This window comes from Bombus pascuorum, chromosome 4 (assembly GCF_905332965.1).
Source record: "Bombus pascuorum chromosome 4, iyBomPasc1.1, whole genome shotgun sequence".
Taxonomy (NCBI): Eukaryota; Metazoa; Arthropoda; class Insecta; order Hymenoptera; family Apidae; genus Bombus; species Bombus pascuorum.
In genome coordinates this window covers 4946721-4973085 of record NC_083491.1, presented here as the reverse complement: position 1 = coordinate 4973085, position 26365 = coordinate 4946721, and the positions used below count along the sequence as shown (strand labels likewise).

The following is a 26365-nucleotide window of genomic DNA, read 5'->3' as shown; positions in this document are numbered from 1 at the left end:
CTTCTTTATCTGTCGTCTTCGTCTTTGCGCTTCTCTCCATCTTCAGTCTCTCTATCTTTTTGCTTTAACCAGCATCCAGTTCGAACGTGTCGTTTCACAGCAACGTTAACTCGTCCGATGCTTTTTCTACCATGTTTCACCCCTTCTACTCTCTCCTGATCCCTCTCTACCCACGACTCTTTGGTGGTATCCTTCACCCTTCATCGCCTCACACGTGTACCGTAAAGTTGCACGCGCAAGTAGAAGATATATTCAGAAAACGTTTACGGTCGCGATACTTTCGCCAGGTTGAAAATTTTATTTAGGCCGAAGAGCCAACCATGCCGCTTCACCGTCGTTGCTCGCGTCGGTCGATGAAAATGATCAAGTAATACGAACAAAAAAAGTTTCTATGGTACGACGAGAAGAATCGCGATAGAAGTTGAACGTAACATTCGTTCGTTTTTTCAAAATTAAATATTTTTTTTCAACGACCGGTTTTCCATGGCGCACGTTGTCGTTGGCGATCATTGGGGTTTCATATGGAGTTCTATTTTCGAAATGGAGTTCGAAGAAAACTCATTTGCTTTTTCTAGAAAAAATAGGAATGCTTCCCAATTATTTTAACAATGAAAAAAAGAGAGAAGAACGAAGGAATGTTTTTTTTTTTTACTAGAACGTAACATTTTCCGCATTTCGATAACTTCTGGAACGTACATCAGGTTTTCGTGAATCTTTTTGTTTTACTTCGAATATACTGCTATTACTTCGTACCGAACGACGATAGGGAAACGTAATTTTAAAATTGGATGATTACACAGAATGATCGTAAAAACATTTTGTTTCTTTTGCATATGTCAGATATAGCGTCAATGGCAAACGTATCGTTAGATTTCCCTCCCACAATTGTTTTCGTTAACTCTGATATGTAGACAATGAAAAAGCAGATGCGTTCATCCATCTCGATCTAACGACGATGGAAACCTAAGGAAATATTATTTTGTAAAAATACGCGTATGGCTCGAGATGTTTTGTCTTACACAACTTACCTCGGTTGTGTTCTCGCAGTAACTGCTGCACGCAGAATGAATCACCCGTGACAGTCGTGTAACCCCGTTGGTGACGATGACTCGTGTTAAACCTACCTTGGGAGTTCGCTAGGCGCAGTTCGTTCGTAACGTTGACTCCTCGTAAGCCGGGCGACGCAAACACGAGTCTGTACGCGGAATTCGCTTCCCTCTCGGCTGCCATTTCGTTTTGTTCACCTTCTCTTAAGAGAAAAAAGATGCGCATTACAAATATAGAACTCAAGGGGAACTCGATGATAGGGTGGCTTGCACAACGGCCGGCAATTAATTTCACGGATAATTAGAAATTCCACCGACGAGAAAAATGCATCGAGTTTCGGTAGTGGATTGGTTTTACTTCTTTTTCTTCGCGTTGGATCGAAGTTCGCAATTATTTTTAATAGAGATGCAAAGTTGAAAGTGCGTATAATTTGAAATGCAAAGTGTGTAACGTATATACAGGCACGTTTTTGCACGTGTCCGGGAAAAATCGCTAGGGGAAATTGAGCAAAAGTTTGAAACGCGACCCGAATTGAACGCGTCATGAAATTTTTTCCACCTGGTTCGATGCGCGTTAACTCCGCTGGCTCGTTAGTACTTACCATTCTTTTGTTCGTCGACCAATTTTCCTCCCTTTCGACTGGCCCGAAAACACGGTTCTCTCTGCTTTCTCACAATCTTCCCGCCTGTTCCGATGAAAACAGCACGTCGCGAGCAGCGAATTTCAGCCTCGGTAAAACTTGGAAAAAGACGTCTTGTTCCCGGCCAGTTAGCCTTAATTTGGAGCACGGCCAGTTCGCGGTTATTAAGAACCGACGGACCGTATCCGCGACGTTTAAAGTTTCAATTTTCATAGTCTTGTCAAGTCGCGCCTTCGCAACTCTGTTTCACGGATATTTCTCTACGTGTGCTTCTTCTCCAATATCATTATTTAATGAGTACAAAAAATATTCGCACGTCGCTAAAATTTCAGAGAACAATTTGAAGAACATTGTTCGTATTTTCTACGCTTCCTGTTCTATCAAAAACGATCTTCCATATTCTTATTTTCGTTACAATCGTTATTCTTCCTCGCCATGTATACTCGTACAATATATGAAATTGAAATATGTAGCATACTTTACGTTCACGGACGCGTTTTGCACTTGTTGCATTTCATCGTGATTCGATTAAAATAGGTTCGCTTCGAGACAATATATTATCGAAGCACATGCAAAATATGCCTCCGTTGATCGGTCGTTACGATGAGAAATCGCGTTAAAAAGTGGCATGACGTGCTGGCCGCTTAATCAGGATAACTACAAACGTTGCGCGCCTTTCTTCGTTGAACTGCTTGAATCTTTAATTGGCGAACTACAAGTCAGTCACGTAACTAGCGCTCTACGAGCTAATGAAAGTCCCAAGTTTTTCTAGTTGTTACGCCGCCCCGTTGTAAAAGTTTCCATTAACGAGACCGAAATGGATCGCAACGTGGAAATGCTTTTTTTTCTTTATTTATGAAAAACGAACGCGAGAAATTAGATAATTAGGGAAACTCGATAGTTTGCGCGTTAGCTCGTTTCGATGTTTACCGGTTCGTTCTGATTACGGTGCCGTTAACAAAAACGCGAAGAATGCATCGACGTGACATTAATGCAGTGTGAAAGGGTGTCACCGGTGCCAACGAGGTCCTTTGATACTCCTTAGTTACTTATCATCGGCAAAGGGAGCGTGTCGGCGATAAAGGATCATAGACGGCTCGGAATAAGTCCGAATAAAGACTGCTGAAGAAGAGCGTGCGCTGAAAAAGCTACCGTCTGTCTTCCGGGATCCGTTCGTTTTCACGGAACGACCTGAAAGATAGAAATTGCGACAAAGGAAGAGTGCCGTGGCTCGAAGAAACCGGTTCTCGAATCTATGAAAGCAAGGAAACACAGGCAACTGGCAGCATGGCTCCGGAAAAAAGCCACGAAACATCTCTTGTCCCCTTCCTTTCAACGTCTTTATTTATTAAACATCGTAATATTATAGTATGTACAATAATATACCTATCTAATCTAACGATATCACTGCGATTACAGATTCTTCCAGGGTTTATCTTCTCCCTCTGTTTAATTCGTTCGCATTTGCGTCATACGCACTCGTTTAGTATCGTCGATTAAAAGCTACAGGCTGCCAAGTGTGTCTACGACGCGCCGTTTTCGTTTCTTCATTTTTTCTTCTTTATTTTTTCGTAATCGCTTGCACCGCCGAATGGCCGTTTCGCTGTATGTAGCGAACTGTTCGCTTGTGAATTTTTCGTTTAATCGGCTAGTCTGTTGTGTCGAAGACACGGAAAGAACATGGCGTCGTTCGTCGCGGTAACGCGTGCATCGCGAAACGAGTCGAATCGCGTCGAAAGAGAATCGGGGAAGAATTAAGTGCGGCGTTTTCGCAGAGCCGCGGTCGCTGTTACCGTCCTTTCGTATTTTTTCCCTTTTTCCACAGTTTATGTTAGCATGGCGACATCATTTTTTCTCTAAGGAGCGATGAGAAGACCGCGAATACCGGAACAAAGTGGCCGGCACAAGGGTAAAGCAATTTGTACACAGTCAGGGGAGCAAGATCGAAGCCGACCAGCGGAGTGTGACAACCCCCCAAATCGAATTCTATTCGCAGGCGCAATTCAATTCACGACGAGCCTGTCCAGTCGGAACGAACAGAATCCGGAGTTTGTTTCCACGCGTTTCTCTTTCTTTTCGTTTCCCTTTTGTCCCGGCGGAATGCAGCGTTTACCTCGTTTCACGTTTCATATGCTACGCAAAGCGCGACATTTCGACTTGGAGAAATTCGCGGAATATCGATGCGCGGACTGACCTCCAAGTGCCTTCTTTCACCGTTCATCGATTTCCTTTAAAACGCTGACTCTAAGTCGTCCCCCGAGAATTTTCATCTTTTTATACGACTATCAATTACTACAGCCTGCAACGATTCCGAATGAAATAAGATTCTTTCCTTTCCGAAACTCTAAAACGATTTATCGTATCAATGACAACGCGACATAAGCGAAAGAAATTACCGGACGAGATTATCCGCAACGTCTCAACGTGTTTCTCGTTTTAAGATAGAATTTCGCGAGTTAACTTCGAAACGCTCTATTAACAATAGGACAAATAAAGAAAAGAAGAGAACCAAGATAAGATAACGTATCGTTGGGTTGCTCGCGAACACGCAAGAGGTAAACGCAATTCGCGAGGTGAGATAGAGTCTACGATTCTGCTTAATGGACCACGACCTATCCGTTTCACGTAGTTTCCGCTGAAAGCGAAGAAAAATCCCGAAACTTTTGCTCCCCCTAAGGTCCACGCAATTATTCTCTCGAGTGTACGCGAACGAGGCCACATTCCGTTTCGTCGGCCGCACGTGTATCGACTGGAACTTCCATTTCACCCTCGAAAAACTTCCGGATCGTTGACTGGCTCCGCTAGAGTTTCAGCTCTAGCCCTCCCTCGTTCCCTCTCTTCGCTTCGACCCCTTTCGGCTTTTTCGACCATTCGCGCGCATCTAATCCAAGTTGGAGGAAAGAATCACCACCGTGGTAGGAACAGAAAAATGTGAGGGAGATTCGATTTGTGTTGGACGCGAGGAACGATCCGCGCGATACTTTCATCGGGTATCTGCGAGGATATCACATGGAAACACACACAAATAGAAAGTGAAAATTGTCGTCGTTTTATGTCGCGAACGAAGTAGATCCAGAACGATGATCCGTCAATCTCATCGCGGCTGCTTATAATTACGTGTGTAGACGACAGAGTCATTTTACGGTGTCACGTACGCAGAGTCGACGGGAAGCCTTTGAAAGGAAGGAAAAATGTACACAGTAGTAAAAAGATTCATAGGGGTTAGGGGGGAAAGTCGTCTAAAAGTTCGAGATACATACATACAGAGTTTGCAGATCATCGATCAGGATGAACGACGGAATAGTCCGACGAAACTCTTCGATTGCGTGGAAAACGAAGCAAGATCACCGCTTACTTTCAAAAATTCGACTTATTGCTTTCGATAGTTCGTTTTTTCGTGCGCCATTCTCGACCGTTCGCGAGTAAAATCCGAATATTAGCGATGATCTGGCGTCCGATAATTAAGCCACACCGACGAAACCTGACACAGGTTCGCACGTACAGTTTGTGGGTCGTTCACACGGAACCACTTCGGCCGCGAAACTCGATTTTCACGCGGTAAACGCGATTACTAGATCCAGCACACCGGTGTTCAGACGAGAGAGAGAGTCGGAGCGCCGTGACGAGGCAGAATACCGCGTGGCACGCAACGCGTGTGCACGCATTTACGCTCGCGTCGTCGGCGTGTAACTATCATCATCCGGCCACAATTTATAATACAGACGCTATGTACAGTTTCTCGTGTTTGGTCGTCGACGCTAATACCAACGGCAAACAGACAGATCTAGCGAGCGACATCGTCCGTCGCGTCGTAGTTTGCCAGCTGTGTTAGCTTTCAATTCGACCGTCCAGCTATGTTCCGTGTAGTCGCACCCGGAGTACCACTGTCTTTCGCTTTCCGCTCGCGTTTGTCCAGACGACGTCGTTACGACGTGTAACGACCGTAAAGACAGATCGATCAAACGTCGCTGAATTTCTTGCGTCCGACTCCTGGTTTCGCTACGATCGCTTCCTCAAACTATCGTCGTCGATCGCCTTCGATACGAATAACACGAATAATTCCTCGAAACGCATCTTCTTAACTTGACTTTTGCTTACAAAATTTGCACGCTTCGTGGTTCCTTCGTTTACGAGTCTATTGTCGGAGTAAAACGTTTCGTATAATTTTAAACAAGTTTGCGTTCGAAGTAAAATTGGTCAACGGATAATCACCGAGGCACGAACAAAATCGTTTAAAAGCTGGAATCCGTTTGTACAGGGCGAGCTAAAAATCATCCGGTTAATTCATCGAATATTCGCCGGTTGACACGAATCGATAAGCTTTATAAACGAACATCGTAAACGTTTGGAAATTAGAACGCGACTGGTCGTCGTGAATTCCGCTAGCTCAAAGCGCAACGATTATTTCGACTGGATCGATAACAATAATTCCCCGTAATTGTTTTCAATCGAGAAATGTTTGCGTTTCTGACTGTTAATCGGCTGGAAGGGATTTGCGAGCGTTTTTCGTCCGACACGCCACAATGATTCACGTTCAGCCGCGGTAGCCGTAATGCGCTCGCCCCGAGATATATTAACATTCGTATAACGCGTGTAGCTGTCACGCGGAACGACGATATTTTCTCCTCGAATTTTAACGTTTATACTTGCTGGCTACGCGGCAGCTCGTTAAAAATCACCAGACGATTCGACGTATAACGCGTGTTACCTGTCTCACTTGTGGTTCTATGTGACGCGACGAAAAGGCGAATTCGTCTCGTCGATTAATCAACGGTTTTCGAGACCGCTGCTCCGTTTCTCCTGTATTACTTTCGTCAACTGGATAGCCGTGCGTCCTCGATCCTCGAAAAGGGGAAGCACGAGATCTTGCAATCGAGTCACGTTTTATTTCCTCGTGAATACTGTCTCGCGCATCCTGCATTTCGTAGATTCGACCAGTCGTGGAGCGTGCCGCGAGATGGTTGTTTCTCGGTTTTACACCTCTCGTAAATCGATTTCTCTCACTGTGGCTTATCGAATCCCCTTTGTTTCCTTCTCAACGGAACCAACTTTTCCTTCCTATACCACCTTTACCTTCGGTATTAGCGTCGACGTTCATCTAACTATACGCTTTTCGACCAACATACAATATATTCCAACATTCTCGGGACATACATACACATTAAATCTCGATACGCCGATTATCGGAGAACGTGTAACGCGGCGTTTTCTCCACGTTTCTTGTTTCGTCGTTCCCTCGTTGCGATCGTATAAGGATCGCACGCTATCAGTGGTAACCAACGAGATGAAATACGAACGATTGTGACGACCGCGACGCCGTTCGGGAAGATCTGTGCTCGTTCCGCGAAATTTATTCTTGCATTTACAACGAGACGACGAGAAACCTTTGTAGCTGTGGTTCACCGAAACTGGATGACCAAAATTAGCGTGAATGCGACTCACTGACAGGTACAAACATACGATCGAACGTGAAAGTTGTAAACTATGTCGAAGTAACGAATCGCCATTCGTGCGAATACTTACATTGCGTTCGTGATATTCTATATCTCGAGCACGATGCTATTAGATAGACACGCGAAATTCGTAGATCGATTCGTTCCCAGTCCCATTGATTTTTGCAAACAGTAGCGCGATCTCAACGTGACTGTGGCCTGACAAACTCGAGCTCCGTTTAAGGGGCAGAAGACACTGTAAGGGGCGCTGTAAAAATATCGATTTTCTATGTTTCGACTATAAGAAAAACTATACGTACGAAAATTATCGTAGGAAAAACCTATTGTCTATGGCCCCACGTACGGCTTCTTTTGATTATAGTTCCTTTCCTGTTTCTCATCAGCGAAGTCCTTCAATTTTTTTTGCCAAAGTTCAACATTTTTTTCACCATCCTGCCATTTTATTATTTTTCGCCTACATGGAGCTATAAACGAAGGCTTATACTTTCTAAATATTTTTGTTTTCTTCGCATCTTATCAACCGCATGACGTGTAATCGTCGCCAAGGTGGATGCATCGATGTCGCAGCGAACACCTTGAAATGGAATACGCAAAAAATGGATGGAGAAATTTGTTTAAACGTATAAATAGTAACCGCGATAAACTATAAATCGATTTACTCCCGTCATTTGCTTCGTAAAAATTCTCAAATCCCCCCCCCCCCCCAAATATGTACTTTTGTAGGTCGTTACAGTGTCTTGCCCGCTTAATCGTACGAGTGGTAGCAGTGACGGTGATTAGTTTCATTCGACGTTCATTCACATCGACGATATGTACAAAATGATCAGAGACACCAAAAGACAGCTGGAGGATAAAATAGGTCCCGCCGTTCCGGTCTGCATCGCTTCTGGTCGCTCGCCTGCAACAAACAATTCACTCGTTCTCATCTTCGCCTAACACGCTTCCATTCTCTTTCGTCAGAATTAAACAATTTTCTTATTATAGTTAATGCACGTAATCGCACGTAGAACGCTTTGTTCGACTTTCTCGCGTGACCGGTCCTTCATCGGTCTTCTATTAAATTAATATTGGAAGTTGTGGGATTCCTGCAAGTCAGCTTGTGGCGAACGAGGTTCAAAGATCAAACGGCTCTGATTACGCCTAAACATGACGGACAGCTCGGTTACAAACGCTTTAATACATCTTATTAGAAACAAATTACGCGTATCTGTTCCAATGAAAATTTCATTGGAATAGTTAAGAGAACTGAGCGTTAAATTGTATCAACAGCGAGATGTTTCTCCTTTCTCCAATTATATTATTCATAATTTCTATTCGTGAGTGTCGCATTAATGTACAACGGTACATCTTGGTTTCTCGACTTTAAAGAAGCCAGCAAATTCTAAGAAGGGAAAATAAGTTCTTCACGATAAACGAGGTGTTTTAAGGGTAAAAGATAGCAAGATTATTTGCATTGCCCGTGAGAAAATATAGGCGAACGTAGCAAAGAGTAACCTAAATCATTCATCCTAGTCAGTGGAATGGTATCGAGACGTTTTAATCAAAGCTCAAAGTGCCTTCGAAGAAAAGATTCGTCGAAATGAATGCGTAAAGAGAGAGGGAAAGGAAAAAAGAGAGAGAGACAGACAGAGAGAACAGGTTTCGAGAATTAGGACGGGTGGTTTCGTAAAAATATCTTTTCAACGTTTCCGTGAATTTTTTCTCCATGATATTTCTCAATGGTACTTTGACTGGTAGCACAGTTTTGAAAGACTGGAAACGGTGTCGAAGTTCCGTTCGTTGCTCCTTTCTTCGTTAAACGACGCCCACGGCAACCAGAGTATTTTATGCGACGGATTGAAATGCAATTTCCGCTCGATTTTGGTCCGGTTCGTGCCACTTCCTAAGAATTCCTTGACCTGCGGACGTCGGAATCCGCGTAATTTACACGGACTGAAATTTGTCGGCTGCGATCGACACGCCTCTTATTGTTCGCCATGGAACGACTTACCTTCGCAAGAATCGTACGACAACGATTTATCTCTGGCGAAAAATTTTCTATATCGATAACTTGCTTCAAGATCGATGTAATTACGTATTCGTAATTGCGTGAAAATGTATAATGAGAATACGATAGATCGCGATCATCGAGAGAATGGAAATAGCAGGAAATAGGATATTGGAAATAACAGTGTTTATTAAAAATACCAAATGGCACGGACGGCAGTAGGAAACCAACGGAAATACCGAAAATTTTGTTTAAACTTGCATTAACGCAACTATCTCTCGAGACGTGTTTCATCGAGAAACGGCGAACACCATGGCAAACATTCTCGCTACGCTGAAACTCGTTTTGCTCCGTGAGAGCGTCACTGAATAAACATGCAAAACTTGGCGATTGCGTAATTGCCAAGTTCTGATAGGCTGATTGCGAGGACCCAGATGCCGAGGAAATCTGGGAAAGGACAGGTGCAAGCGATACTCGCCGAAATTTTCCAGCTGCCGACGAACGGAAATAAACGTGCGAATTAACACACCCACGAGCCAGGTTCGCGAGAATATTAACGGGTTAAGCGAACACTTTAACGGGATGGTTTATGCAAAAGCGAACGTCCCTCGCGAAATTTCTGTTCGGTTGGTCGATGCAACGGTTCGCGTTACACCATCCACAGTACGCAGACATGGTCGTTTCAAATGCTCGAATCAGCTATGAAACTCGTTTCGGGCAACGGACAGAGTTTTACTTACTACTACCGTCAACGACGGTTTCACTGGACAGTACTAAAATAATTTCCTCCCGTTTTTACGACTCGTTGGCAAATCGTTGCGAATATATAGCATTTCGCGGAGCTCAGACCAGTGGAGCGAACTTTCCGACCATAAATAAATCTGTACGTTATGAAAGCCGGAGCCGTTTATCTGAGAAACATTGTCCTGTTACAAAGAGCTGTATAAAATCGGATCGATAGAAAATATTTACTTTTTTTTTTATTCCCAGATATACTAACAAAGATATAAAAATTCGCTTTTACATTCGGATCTGTACAAATATTTACATAAATCCGCCGATATTTACCTTGTAACGGGAGATTCGAGAAAAGTAAATGGATATCCGAGTTAACACTGCGCTCGACGATCGTTACGGATCGTAAGATTACGTAATCGCGCGTGTAAACACTCACCATTTAGGACATGAACTTTGATGGACGCCGTATTGGCGTTGCTGGGTTTGCAGCTGTACTCCCCAGAGTCCGAGGGTTGCGCCGTCTGGATAAGGAGCCAAGAGGTGGTGACGTCGCTACCCTTTTCGGTTATCACCGAGACGCCGCCCCTGGGACTGTCATAGCTCAAAACGTTCTCATTGTAGTACCAAAAGATGAAGGCTGGTGGCTCCGAGCTGAACTGTATGGCACACGTCAAGTTTATCGTGCTGCCCTCGCCAACGTACAGATCTGGACCTCCGAGTATCGTCGCTGTCGGTACTGTGATAAAGAACGACTTCCTTTTTTTTTTTCACTCACGGTATTTTCCTCGATCGTTTCGATCACTCATACTATCCTTACTGCTGTATGCCTACGCGATACGAAAATTCACGAGCCGAGGGAACACTATTCTCGCGAGAGTGACCTCTCGGAGACGATATTCACGGAGCCAAGAGAACGAGGGTACTTCACTGATTCGCGAGAACTAACGAGCCAAAGCTTTTCATCGAAAGCCAAGGTCATTGTAATTGAAATAACGAGACCCGCTTCGGTCGTATCGCACTCTGCAAAATTAGGTTCAAAAGTTTCTCCCCCGGCGACGTTAATACATCTGCATCATTAATTTATGAAACGTCTCTGCGAGAAGAGCGCGATTTCAAGGTAACGAGCGTATTACATACCCTCGTTGGAAATCCCGAGAAACCGATGCGAAACGTAATAAAAACCGATAGCTTCGTTACAGTCGCCATACATATAGATTACGTATAGAGATTCTAATTCGAGAACGTGACAGAGTTTGAAAATTATTTTACGAACTCTGCAACGGTATAAGTAGCGCATAATGTAACGGATGAGATAAACTTACCGACAACGTTTAAGCGAAATTGGTGCGACATGACGGGAACAGTGGAGATCTGACATTCGTAGAGCCCTTGGTCTCTCTCTTGCGCCCATTTTATGCAAAGAGTCCATTCAGACCATTCGTTATTTTGGCCTGTATTTTGTCTGTGAAGCGCTTGGAATCGCTGATCGCTCGTGTAGGTATACGCCCCTGCCGTTAAAATGTGAATATCTCTGTTCCTCACCCAGGATACCTTTGCAAACGGAATTTCAAAGTGGGTTCAATGATGGTAATCGAGCAAGATCCAGCAGACTGCTTTGAATAGACGCAACCGATCGTTAAGCGAATTCCCTGATAACAATATACAATTTCTATCAAAGTTCAAACGATTTGACTCCGATACTATTCGCTGAACGAAAGACGCGGAAATCGTGATAAAACTTACGTCGCATAAATTGTCTATGCATGACACACGCATTAAATCGAGACAGAATTAAGCTAGCGAATATCGTAATTGGCGGAACAACTTTGGAAAATCTTTTAAAAAATTCTTGTAAATCGCGCAGAGGGACGATGAACGTTGTCGCCTGATCAATATTTCACATTCGTTTCGTCATGTCGCGCCACTAAATATTTCAAGAATCCGGGGTGAGAGGTCAGAAACTTCAATATGGCTGCGCTTCCGTTATCTGCAAATATTTTGCGGCTGGCGTATAATACATAATTTGTTCCGACGATAGGGACATTTAAACTTCGGCTCCTGTTGAACTTTCACGTCTTCGGGGACGACGATAATTTCATCAGCCATATATGTGCTCACCTCTACCGAGAAAGTAATCCAGTAAACTTCGGAGAAGTCTGCCTCCGTAAAGTAACTTTCGTCGTGCAGACGCGAATATACCAAAATCTGAAAACGGACGAATCGAATCGACCGGTATTCATCCGCTTCTACTTTCACGGTAAACCAAAAGTCATCTGCGTACACTTTAGCGAGACTTAGGCGAACGAATACGTAGAATTTCATTCGAATCTCTCGGAGACTACATCGATGTAAGTCACGTAAAAGAAAGCTTTCACAAGAAGCACGTCTGGTAAGTAGAATTGCAATTTTCAGAAACGCACGCTGAGTAGCAACTAACTTTGAAACGGGACAATTCGGTCTACCATACTTTACAACTGGCATTCGATTCAGGCTCTTCCTCGGAGGTAACGACGTTAAGAGAACGATTCAGAAAAATTTCCGAGTTTCCCCTCGTCTCTCGTCTTTCAATTTGAATTGTTTCCTTCGAAGCATGGTTGTAGGTGATCGTCGGTGGCCAGTCAAGATACCTCACTTTGACGAATTGCGATGAAAGTCAGAGACGGATATCGTGTCGTAGGAATTATTTTGTAGCCTATTGGCCCGAGAAATTGACTTTTCCACCGAAGAACTATTAGCAGCGCAAAAGGGAAAAGGTAATCGGATAACCGATTCATCCAGCTGGGCAATCTGAATCGCTTGAAACGCGCCAGACCGAAGCACGACTTCGATGTTCGTGTTTAATTCGACATTAATAAAAGTCTCGACGATTTTTCTGTCTACGACCTCCGATACCGTGGCCTCGTGGATTGAAACTCTTTCGATTATGCTCCAAATGGAGACTGATCGCGATTTAAAAGACGCGACGAAAATTTGTTCACCCGTTAACTCTTTCGTTTAAGTTGATAAATATCCTGGCAAGTTTCGTATTATTAATTTCGAATACTTTTAATCCTGCCGAAGGTACTTGTTATTTTTATTACGTCCTCAACGCTTGTTAAACGATCGATGCCTGCCAGAAAATTTGAACCGTAAAATCAAGAGTATCATGCGCAGATATGAACAATGAATTTTATTAGTTCGTCGACCTACCGTGTACTCGGTTCCTAACAAAACGCCTGTACAATAGCCGTCGCAACAACGGCGAGAACATTAATAATCGGCACTGAAAGTTGGTGCACAAAGCGCAGGTCATTTGCGTGAGAAAGCTTATGAATCTTCGGTCTCGCACGTTCACCGATACATCTTCCGTAATTTATCCCTCAATGTAAACCGGGAAAGGCAGCTGCCTCCGGCGACTCGGAATTCGCATACGAACTCTACGAGGACAAGTCCGTGTTAGCACTACTTAGCGTATCTAGTCGAAGAAGTTTAGAAGCTGCTATTTCTCCCTTGTATCTCGTATAAGGGAACGGAAACAGTTTAAGGCTTTCGAACTTAGCCATCGAAACGACGATACACAGCGTGACACCGAGGTAACCAAAACTACGATAGTACGTTCAAAATTATGGATATGGAAGAATGTAAAATAAAATTGCCACGTACGTGATTGAAAATTGACTCTCGCATATCCTCTTCCACTCGGATATTTAAAAATGCTACGAAAACGATAAAAATGATAGCGTTGCGTTCGCTGATGAATAATACGAAAGAGTCAAAGCATCTGGGTAGCGAGCAAAGTGATGAGAATCACGTATCGAGGAAATCCGTATGACCTAGCAATTCGGACGTGGGGCAAATGGAATTTCACGGCTGACGCGGAACAACGAATGAAATTAAGGTACGTCGGCCCTCGACTGTATAATGAATTTACTTAATACGGTTTACACACCCCGAAATACCGAAATTGAACGGCCTTGTTTCCGCGCTGCACCCGTATTTGCAGCTACGATCTCGTCTCTTTTACCCCGATCTTCGTTGCACTCGTTCTTTCGGCGTAATTTTATTCGTATATTTGCTACTAATCAAACTCGAGCTTGTGTCTACGAGCTGCAATGTATTCGCAGCTATGAAACTTGCTGGAGAAACGAAAGTAGAAGATTTAATAAGTAGAAGATAGCGCGCGATTTCTCTTTCGAAAGAAGCAGACAACTTCATCCGACGAAACGACTATTTTCCGAGATTTTAGCTGCTATCTTATAAAATTACGAACGATAAACTATCACGGAAACGATACTCGTTGCCTTCCTGAAAACTTATCCATGCAAGTATGTTTATACGCGATAGCGTGAACATCGAATATGTAAAATGTTGTTTCAATGTTAGAAGCTGACGCTAAGAAACTCCTTGTCCAGAATCCTCTTAGCTTTATCGTGACGTAACATCTGCTAGCTAGTACAAACGAGATACTTACTTGGTAACAGAGTTCCAAAGGTGAAGCCTCGCATCGAGGTACACGCGCCATATAATAATTCGAGACCGTGATCGCTGCGTTATAACTCGAATATCGCGAGTACCTGCGCATTACTTTCGATCGACCAATACCTGCAACGTCGGAACCGCGAGCTGCGATAAAATTGAGTTTCCAGTTGCCTTAAAGGTCGATTAGCGTCCAATCGAGCCCGAGCAACTCGATTATTTCCTGCAAATCGCTTTCCTAAGGTCCTTACGAAGATCAGGTTTCCTCCCTTGTTCAGCGAACGGTGCACCGGCCTTTGTCGTGATTACCTTTCTGCCACAAATTTGTCGAAATTCCGTGGAATAACGTGCAGAGTATACGAGCAAGCATTTTTCTGGGACATTAAGCTGTCTCTAGCAATTTTCCGCGTTATGCCAGCATTGCAAGTTGGAAACAACTCTCGAATGGAAATAAATGTTGGAGAACGATTGGAAGTTACTCCGGTGGAAGAGCACGAATTCCTTCGTAACGTCAACGGACAAGAGAGATCGGAATCAAAGATGATCAATGTAGCAAAAGGTCTTACGGTTCTGTCGCACAGGTTGCGAACTCTACACGTGAGATAAGCGGTCTTTCCTATTAGCGCTGTCACGTTGGTGTTCTGCGAGTAGTCGAACGTAGGTGGGCTCCTTAGATCTGGCAACTCGTTTCCCGGTCTATCTTGACCCGCGTGTCGATCCATGTTGTCCATCGTACGATCTCCTAAACTGAGCGTATCTGTAACAATAAAGAAAAATTGCTCGATCGATCGTCCTTTTTTTTGGTAACATTTCTGACGGCGGTGGACATTCGTAAAAACAATGGCACGAACGTTTTAACGGACACCGTGGGGAAAAATGCAATCGTTTTTGGTCTTAACGCCCGATAACATTGTCCGCGAGCGTATCGAATAATTGACTTTAAACCGACATACATAGCCATGTTTCTGTTATTTCACGGTGATGAAGAGTAACAGGTCAAATTGCTCCGTTATTGCGCGGTCGTCGAAAATCAGATTTCGCATTCAAGTCGTGTATTAAATTTGTTTCGTCTTTCGATACCGTGGTTAAAATGTTTATGAAAACGTAAATACCGACTCCTAAATTTCTCCGAAAGTCCGAACATTGGTAAATCGTAAATCTTGATTATTGAATTATCTATTAAAATTAGCGAATATTAATGTTCCTTTAATTCTGTATTTCCATGGTAATCGTTACTGCGGTCGTTCTCTGCGTTAAATTGGCGCGCACGCTTCTACGAGATTGGCTAATAAAGATCGACTAAAAATTTACAAGCAATAAATGACACCGCCAACTACCGTTAATCGTTTCACCAGATAAAGAAAGCCAGCCAAAGTTGTTCATTAAAAGACGAATGAATTTATCGCATCTGTTGAATAGCTAATTTTGCGAAACGGGGTGTATGCGGAAGCGACGCTTTCATTCGCCGTTGTTCTTTAGTCGAATTAACGCGGAAGAAGGAGTAGGAACATTTTAAACGGAAGATAACGGAAAACTATTACGCGAGTCTGTACTTAAATAAGCTGTTCTGCGCGAATACAAGAATAGGGGTGGGTACTTTTAATAGGAAAACGCATATAACACTCCATGGTTCATTGCTTGGAGAAACATAATAGCCGTTGGTTATATCTATACCCGGAGGGAGATTAGACGGAATTAGATTAGATCAGAGCTCATTACACTTCGGCTTTAGAGTGAATTAGATGGAGAATGAGTTGGCTGAGAACGGCGCGAAGGGAAAGGCCTCCTCTAGCTCGCAGGGGTTGTATCGTTCAACGTTGTTTTTCTCGTAATCCATCATGGGGAAGAAAAATCCGATACAGTCGTCCAACCGCTTGAAATGCGTTTGCGATAACGTGGTTTATTAATATACATGAACAGCAGCCGACCGCCGATTCGTCCCTCCAGCTATGTTAATTTCTCGACGTGCATTCCTGCGTAACTTACTTTTTCAATTGCCTAGCGTGAAGAAAACGAATTTTCCTTCAGTCTCTTGCGTAACGTTATATCGATATAACTTACCTCTACATATAAACTTACTATCGGTAATTAATTCCAAGTTTAATTACAATCTTCGATCACTATATCGAAAGAAATGCAAATTATCGACGAGGAACGTTTAACGATATTAGTTACTCTTTGTCTGTACAATTATCCGTATCGAGTGATCAGTAGAACAGCGATATATTAAATCCGTCGTGTACATAGTCGGGGGCACGTTCCTACTCGTAGATATTTTATGTGATTTACCACGTGCCGGTTTTAATTAATTCTGTAGCAACAACTAAGCTCCAAGAGCTTATAACGAGCTTTTCCGTGCACTCCGGAGGTCACCTCCCCGACTTTCCCAGTTTCTCTCTCTTTGTCTCCCTCCTGTATGCGAGCCTGCTTCCCACACCGACTTTCTAGCAATGTGTCACTAACACATTATTACGCGTACCTCGGTCGTTGTCAGACCTACCACATAAACAAAATGAAGAAAGGGCGATGAGAATTTGTCGACGTGTTCACGTTTCGTGAGATAGAACGATCAGTATTCATAGAATAACATGAAACGTTGAATTTCGTTCGAAAGCTTTCAGGACACGGCAAAGGGCGCAGTTTTTCTTTCCGGCACGTACAATTTACTCGCTATACTTCCATTTATCTCGATGTACACGTGTTAATGGACTTTATTTTAGCAGTTTATGAATATTTATAGACATATGACAGCTATATAATATTATGATCTATTCAAGTTCGTATATGGCTACGTAGATGATATATGACAGTTAATAAAATTCACACTGTAAAATAAATAAATGTACTCCGACTTTATAGGAAGGATCGTATATCGATTGCATCGAGTAGCGGTTGATACGGTAATCGATGCACGTATTTCATGACGATAGAAATTTCTTGTGCACCGCGATCATAAATATGAGATTGGGGTTCTCGTTTGAATTACAATTGGTAACCTGATCCCGAGAAATTGTCACGAATATTTTTAAGCAACTGCAGCCGCACTGCGAGATACCGAAAATCGCTTGGCTAAAGCTGCCGCGATACGAATACATATATTCTTTCATTCAAGTGGCTGGAATATATCTGTAATTCGCGCTATTTCAAATAGCCGGACGAATGAATGCTTCGCTACGCGGTTGGTCATGCGAATGTACACTCTACAAAGATATTTCATTCAGGTAGCAAAGTTCCCGGTATTCCCTCGAGTTTACAAAGAAACTCAGCCGCGAGATGACCGTAATTGCCAGAATGATTGAACGCGGTTAGCATTCCTTATCGCCGGCAAATCGCGCTTAATGGAAAATAACGATGGATCTCGTTGAAAGTTCCATCCGGTGAAAATAAAATTACACTCGTGGGGTCCGTGATAAATTGCAATGACAATTTTCAATGACTTATGGACGAGCGCTAGTGCGACAAATTGCGACCCATTCATTTTCAGCCAGGTGAGAAAAAACCGGATTCGCCGGTTGCACTCATCCCTGTACTACCGAGTACCTTTTTCCTCTTACGCTGACTTCTGGTAGTAACTGGAACCGTCGTCATTCTTAGCCGTTTGATACGAACGGTGACTCGTGTTACGCGACGCAGTTATCCTCATCGTCGACTAAAAACGAATATTACTGCCGTTGTTTCAGCGCATTAAGCGCTTATGCGCAAAAAGCGGCTATTATCACGGTCGACGTCGAGCTACATAGGAATTCGAGCGTTTTAATTAGTCGAGTAAGCCGTAGGATCAAGCCTGGAGCTAGCGAGGCAGACGTCAAGGAAGAAAAGTATCTACTATTCGTCTCGAAGAGAAATGACCCAACCGTTTCACAAGGGAAAAGAAACGGTCGGATAGCGGCGAAACGGTTGACACGAAAGTGCGGGTGGATATTGCATGTCGCGATTATTGCGCTGCCATAAAATGTACGGCGATAGAGAGGACGCATAACGATATTTCACGAATATTGAAACTTCATGGATCGAATGGCGGTAGGCTTTATCGCTCCGTGTGTCCTTCTCGATGTGTCCAATGGTTATAACTTAATGCAGAGTCGTTTAAAGAACACCGAGTAACGACGACTACGCTGTGTCGTAATAATAGGAATAATAGATACTGCGTCCGTGGATTAACTCCGCAAGATCTATTATAGTTTGGTACGAGCTCCAAATGTGCCTTGTTTGCAAGTTAAACGTTAACACCACTGTGTATGCTCTAAACGATGACAGAACTTCTAGGCTAGTTCTCTGAACGTAAGCCGACATTTCGGAATGTAAATCCGTTCTCTAATGAAGCACTATGTATCGTTTCTAACGATATATATATAATACGTATACACAAATTTGTCCATCTATAGAAAAATCGTAATTAGAGATAGAGCGGCGTATACTTAAGATCTGCACCGTTTTCAACTAAAATTCCCGATTCAACAAGGTATTTGCTATATTTCGGTGCAGAAGATCCGCACGTGAATCACGTTGGGAAGATTAAGATGTTTAAGAGACTTCTAGTACGATGCCAGTCTGATTCTATCCGCATTTCGCCACAATTTTCAAGCAGGAAAATACCGAGAGGGAATTCCCAGGTTTCGTCGACGGTAATCTGAATATTTAGATCGGTCTGTCCCACCCGGGAGAAAGATCGTTTTCCTCGGAGTTATCGTCTTATTTCGACTTCCGCAACTTGTACTTTCCGGTTATGTTGCCGATTAACTTCGAATCGAATAAAATGCACTGCTTCAGATTTACGTATATTTATGCACACTCGTACGGTACTTACGTACGCGAGAAGAAACTCGGAACAATCACGACACAACGATTGAAATCCAACAAAAATACCGTGGCTGACGATCGACCGAAAAATACATTATTGTCGGAAAATACGATAGAAAAGGGAGGCGAGAAAAACGCATCTATTCCACGAGGGTTCTGAACGAACGGGTCTTCATCGAGTTATTTCACGGTGGATCATCGCGAGATTCCAATTCTCCGTGTTACGTGAAAACCCCCGTGAAAGAATTATCCGGCGCAATTTCACCTCAAACTTCATCGGTCTGCGTGCCAGTAAAAATACAATTGCCCCACGCGAATTGAATTAATTTATGCAATAGAGGAATTCGTGAGGTTAATCAGCCACTGGGACGCGCGCTCAGGAAAAATGAGTACAAGCTGTTCTTTTCAGGACGCGGTAAATTATTCCGCCAAGTCACGTGCGTATTTAGTGTAACTCAGGGAATTAAATGGGGTTGGGTGAAACCGTAAGGTGGCACATCGGTCTCCCTCGAATGGCCAGCCCGTTAAACCCGCAGGGTCCGATAAATAAGTTCGATAACAGAGTTCTCCTTATCTTTTAAATAGGCAATGTAATTTAATCACGTGGAGCTGGTCGCGTGACACGTCACAGATTTGTCTCTCGGCGCGCGTTGCTCGATGCTATGCGGTCAGGCTGCTTTATTTATTTTTTTCCTCCGTCGTCACAGATTGCGAGAAATAAATAGCGCGGTATACGCGTACGTGGTTTGTCGGCATAACTTTCGCATGCCGCTGCAGAGATGATTTGTAGGTGGAAGCAAGACGCGAGTAAAACGACGGGAATATTGATATATGCGCCGCGATAAGTTCCAGTCGCTAGTTCGAGCGCTCGAACAAGATTCGCGCAGTTTCCAACCACTCTCGTCCCATTTATGTTGCCTTTCTCATTACCACGGATATTTATTAGATAAAAATCGATATTTGCGTTTGTGTGGCGTTCGAGACAAACAGCATATGGATATAAGGGGAAAAATTCGAGAGAGAGAGAGAGAGAGAGTTTGAACTTTCTCGCAAACAGAGATTATAGCCAAGATAACATTAGTTTAAATTATCACAACTGTGTCGTTTACATTAATATCATTATACGTACGAAGGAGGTTAACGACGTACGCGTATGTTATAGGGTTGTCTTGAATCAACGAAAAATCAACGTGTCACTGAAATATTCTAGATAGGATTGCAGCTGCTACGATCGCAACGAAAGAATTATAGGAAAATTATTGATAAAGATTGGATGTATTTTTTAATGAATACTAGTTTAAGAATATGATTTATTTATTAACGGAGATTAACAGAAATGATATCGAATTCACAGAATGGAAATAAATTTCACAAAAGGATAAAACCGCGAATTATATTTACACAATAATACAATTTTAAATACATTCGTAGAAAATGCCAACTAAATCCATCCGTTCCACCATTGGGAAGGAAAAATCAACTGAAAAATTTAAATAACAATGACGCCGCGCTTTTGTAATTTATATGGTTGAACCATCACTACGCAATTTTTAGCCGCGTTATTTGTTTCGTTGACGTTTTAAACTTCCGCTGGTCGGGCAATTATAGCTACAACAAATAAACATTCACCGTCGCAACGATGGTAGATGGCTAATTTAAAAAAAAAAAAAAAATTTCAAAGATAAAAATCCCTGCCTTGTAAAACAACGATATATTGATCGTGAGTTATAGTTCCAAATTAAATGACAAGTTATTTTTCAGAGAATTATTGTTCGCAGAGAGAAAGGAGTACAATGTGTACTTGGAAAAACCTCGAAGAATTTTAACGAGAAAATGATCGCGAAAAAGAAAAAGCTGTAATCGTCGCAAAATTAAAACTATAGGTAGTACGCGGGGAGTAATATGCAGCGTGTGAACAAATTTTTCTTCCGAAAGGATAATAAATTGCCGTGTCGCCACGGAAGGTTAAGGAGCCTTTCAATGCACATCCTTGCAATCTATCGCCGTATCAGACCTATTAGAGCCGTTAACGATCTGAGATCAGATTTCATTACTTCATTCCGCTGCGACGAGCTGCATCGCCTCGCTCTCGTGCCGCGTCACCGAAACGGAGAAAAGAGAAGAGAAGGAAATAATACAAGAAGGATGAAGGAAGAGAGGAGGACAAGGAAAAAGGAGAACGTTTCAAGAGAGTAGCAGAAGATAAAAGCGATTAATTAAGGCTCGAAGCGTCCCTCCAGTTCTTTTTTTTTTTTTTGTCTCGCATCCACCCCACGGTCCACACAGCTTCGTCTGGAGCTACTATCTGTCTATTCTCTCTTTTCTCGTGTAAATGCAGTGTGCAAAGGTCGATTTTGCCCATCTACCATGAACACGAGCCGACGACACGACGTATCCATTATAGGACAAGTGGGCCACGTCGCGAAATAATGGAACGGCCATGATTTTGTGAGTTTATCGTCAGCCGTCACGTGACGCGGAAATGCAGCAGGAGACTAGTGCAGACTCCCACGCTTAAACGGGTCGAGGGTGCTCGCGCTTAGGCTCGTAATTAAAACACGCCGGAACTTAATGTTTCCTACTTTACAAGGGCTTTGAATTAACAAGGCCGCGACACCATGCACGCAGTGTGCCGCGCGTCTACCTACGTATCGCCAAATCTTTCCAAGATTTTCCAAGTCCGAAATTTTGACAACTTTCTACGGAAGTGATATCGTATTATATCCAAAATAAACACGAGTTTCATCAGCGAAGAAATATTCAATGTAAATTACACGAGGAGCGTCAACGCGATGAACCGAAAGTTTGGAGTTTCGTTCTTTCTTCGTGATTAGGACGAACAAAGCGAAAACTGCTGAATCTCGCAAGGTGTGAAAATAATTACCAGCTACTTTATTTTCCCATTGGTCGGTCCCGTCTCCTTCGAAGCGCAGGAAAGACCGGAAGAAAATCCGGTCGAGTAACGAGCAGCGCCCCAGGCTACGAGATCGACTCGAGACAAACTCTTACTCTGGAAGCGGCGTTTTATTATTGCGAAAAGTTATTTCAAGGTTCGTCATTCTTTCCGGGTTTCCTAGTAGCGAGATAAAGCGATTCCGAGGAAACGAAGTTTCTTGCTCCCTCCAAGGAGGCTTCTGCGACCGAAGCAACTTCACGAATTGACAGAGCACCTGCCAACTACCAAGAAACGTTATTTCAAAGTAATACTATACTTTCCGATCGGCCAGACCATTGAAAGTTTCATCGAATCGGATCGTCGAATATAAAATTAGCACGATAATGAGAAATCGCTGGCGCACGCGAAATGGTTTTTCTAGAAAAAGTTAGCGACGGAACTGCTTTTTACTACAAACCGCGATGTTCGACATCCGCAACGTCCCCATAAACGGATTTACAATTAACTTGCTCGGAGATCGAATTACGTAAATGTCAATTAGCTACCATTTGACTTCGTGTTTTCGACTTTGTCGTTCGCTTTGGAAACACTGAAAAGTTTCCACGAGCGAGAATTATAAAAAGGAAAACAGTGCATCTCGGAGGAATTAAGCAGGAAGATTCTACCGTTTTTATAACGGATGCCGAGAGAATGAGACGAACTCCTTGCAGTTTCAATTTCGCTAATCCCCGTAAACGATCTTTTTCCCTCTCAACTACGCGCAAATGAAAATCATTCTTCACCGTAGATTTACTCTTTCCGTGAGCAATCGAGCAAGCAAACCCAAGACGAAACGTATCATCCCCTGTTTTGTAAATGAATTTTCTTTACGATCATTTGAACGCTCAAAAATTATAACAAATCGTTCTGCCACAAAACGGCAGTCACGATCGGTTTCCTTAAACTCGCGGAGAAAGGAGGATAGTCCAATTTATCATCCAGATAAAGGAATCACAATGGTTTCTTCGTCGACCGAGTTCGATAGCATCCACCGAAACCTACAAAACTCGGCGGCGACGAAGCGAGACAATAAGATAAGATTTCCAAAAGTTTTACGTTTGCCGGGGATGCCCGTGTGAAAAGAAATAGCCACCAACGGACTCGTGCGGGGACACGACGACGCACGCGACCAATAAATACAAAGGCTGCGATTAGAAGAAGTAACATTTCTTCTGTATAAAACAAGCTACAATTTCTTGTCGAAAGTCACATTTTCGCGCTTCTCTCTTCTCTTCTTCCTTTCCCCCTTTTTTTTTTTTTTTTCTTCCAATCCAACCGTCCTTAATTTTGTTCGCACGAGAAAATAAATTCCAATTTTTTTAACGTTGAAAATCGAGGTTAACGATAATTGAAATTTTTATAACGAACCAACCAATAGTTGAACTTTAGCGAATACAGACGAATGATTTCATTAATACAGAACTACGAGGAAACTTGCTGATCAAAGCTCAGTTTTCAATTCCCATTTGTGATGGTTCTGAGTATCGGAAAATCCAAGCTTCTCGCAACGCGTAGTTTTCATTGAAATAAAAAATGAAATCAAATCGATTTTCCCCTTACAAATCTTATCAACCGTACCGATTTTTTAACATCGTAGTAGCTTTGCGATTACCTATGTATGTTATGCACTTCACGATCCCGTATTTTAGCGAAATTTTCCAAGTGCATATTTTTCTTCTTCTTTTTTTTTTTTTTTTTTGGTTTCTCTCGTTTTATCATGCTAATGAAAAGGGGCGAAGGTTTTTTGCGAAGAGCTATTCTATTATCCGTCGGATGAATTTTACTTGCATTGTTTAGAGCCAGTTAGCTTGGTGTACGTAAAAATAACGACATACATAAAATGCATCGGATTTTACTACAGCTATTAGCATAAATTATATTGCAACGTCGTTGTTGTAAAATCGTACATTCTTACTAGCGAATTTGGACAGCGAAATGTCGCTGATAACTTTCCGGGCTCGTTTGTATCAATCGTTGAAACGCGTAAATGAGATAACCGGCCGTAATTAACAAGCAGGGTTGTCGATATAATATTTCGCTTTAATTGTAATTAAAGCCAGTCGCGTAAAACGAATTCGACTGTGAATTTAATCAAATCTTGATCATGAATGTGTCAATGAACCCACAAAGCGATCGAATTAACGGAACGGAATGATCGACGAAATCGGTTAAGTGAGATTTTATAATAAAAACGAGAGCCATGCAAAAAGTGTTACTAGGTCGTCGATTTATTGACTCCAGAGATAATCATTTTTCCGGATTTATGATAAAAATATCGTTCACATCCAAGAAGTCAAGAGTGAAGGAAAAATATGTTCGCAGGCTTGGAACAATATATAGGACGCAATTTATTTCACGAGGAAATACTTTTGAGAAATGATAATTGGTGGTAGAAACAGGAAAAGACAAACTCCACGAGAAAACTCGCTACTCTCGGCGGAGTCATTTTATAGCCAAGTATGTGCGCGGTTTAATTTCAGTTATTTTCAACGAATTAATACGTTGCTACCCAATGCATTAGCATTAGCGGAAAGTTGCGTATCTCTACACTTACTGATCGTTGCATTCTCGCAATTAAAGCGAAACATCTCCGAACAAATCCCAATCGGAAGATCGGAGAAATAGCCATAAATAATAATGAGGTAACTGTATCCTTAGAGAGCGTTCTAAATGAAAAAATTGTTAGAGCACCGCCTGTACTTGCCACTTCTCTCAACACAGGGAAACGTTTCCCGCGATCTTTAGCAGCTTAGCCGAAACTTTCGCGGTTCAACTTTACACAGTACCAGGCAAACATTTAATTTACTGGATTAAACTTTGCGCGGATTATACCGTGAACAAAGTCTGGCCATGGCCGGGTACAGTATCGAGCCAAATTACCCAAGTCATTCGTCTAGAACGTAAGAACCTCCAAGCGATAACGTAAACGGGATGTGAGACACTGAATAGAAATCATCGCGCGAATTCACGGTTGAGAAAAATTGTCAGGTTCGATTTTGAAAAGGATCGCGCGCGTGTTCTATGTGCATAATACGTTTCTGAAGCGCGCCGCGTCGCGCCACTTTGCGTAATTAGTTTACGTGATCGATATTAACAGGACTCGTGTAGTCGACGACGACCGTGTTGCGTTTCACACCGGAAAGAAAAGGCTATCTCTCTCGGAGCGTATCATTCCCAAGGCAGGGCCACAGACTTATGAATAATGCATACGATAAATTCGCGTCGCACGCACGCATGCACGCCGGTAATTCCATTAGCTGTACCATTTTGCCGCTCTATAGCTGCTACGTTTTCAATCGAATAACTTCTACTCGTCCGTTAGATCAGGTGGTCGAATCTCGACGCGAATCGGTCCAAGGTATACCGCAACCCACGCTGTCCGACTTCGATCTAAACGGAGCAACGTAATCGTTTCTAGTATTCGCAATACCGTTTAGATTAATTAATAATTACCTTCTGTACACATAAAGAGTATGGCAGCAATGGACAGCCTCGCCTGCCACCTCAAAGCCATGTCCGCGACTATTTGATGGCGCGTTCACTTTGATATTAAAGCGATTCACATCCTCTTCATTGGATGACAGCACATCGTCCATCCACTGTCATGCTAGCACCACGCGGCAAATTCCTATCGCGGTCGTGTCGACATTCCACGAAAACGGTGTATACTCTTGACGTCCAATAAACGCCACGAGATTCGGTGACCCGAGGGTCACGCGAGATTAGTTCAATTTCATTCGTTCCGACACCACGGCTCGTTTGCTCGACCAATTCTCCTGACGCCCAGTGTTTTCGTTCACGTTTCCCATAGGACGTTTTCGATGATTGCGCGGAAATAAGCCGAAAATAAATACACACACACACTCGCCTGTCCGGCGGTCGATGCCAAAGTTTCAACACTACCACCTTTCACTCGTCACGATAGAAAAAAAAGAAAACGCGCGTCGGAAACGTTTCGTGGAAACTTTTCCCGTGATCGTATCGCGGAAAACTTCCCAGCCGATTCTCGTTGGCACTCGGCGGTCCAATTATTTCAACGATTCTCGAATATACGTATATTCGACGTTGCACGCTTCGATCTGTTTCTGCTTCGATCTACACCTGGCAACTGGACACCAGGCAACTTCCAAATGGAGGGTATCGATTCTTGAGATAGTTCTTTGCCCCGAAAACGCGTCAAGGATGGAAGATTCCGGCGATTGCCGTGAGTTACGGTAAAAGTCGAAAATTCGATGTTTATTCCATGATGAGGAAGCTAGGCCGTGACGTGCTCGCGTACGTAATTCCTTCGAAGAGTTCTCGCGTTCCTA

At 43.0% G+C, this 26365-nt stretch overlaps 1 protein-coding gene across 2 annotated transcripts; it reads right to left on the bottom strand.

Moving 5' to 3' along the window:
- Window positions 1-3013: 3013 nt before the first annotated feature.
- Window positions 3014-26067, bottom strand: LOC132906075 (lachesin-like). 2 transcript variants are annotated; one of them, XR_009657934.1, is made up of 6 exons: window positions 25509-26067; window positions 14887-15077; window positions 11188-11416; window positions 10302-10601; window positions 7715-8038; window positions 3014-7644 (listed from the first exon to the last, which is right to left on the bottom strand). XR_009657934.1 is itself a non-coding variant. In XM_060957944.1 (5 exons), exons 1-5 carry the CDS (start codon window positions 25567-25569, stop codon window positions 7938-7940), a joined length of 882 nt encoding a protein of 293 aa, XP_060813927.1. In that variant the 5' UTR covers window positions 25570-26067; the 3' UTR covers window positions 3014-7937. The 2 variants fall into 2 exon arrangements, 1 of the variants encoding a protein (XP_060813927.1); XM_060957944.1 differs by having other exon boundaries at window positions 3014-8038.
- Window positions 26068-26365: the final 298 nt, after the last annotated feature.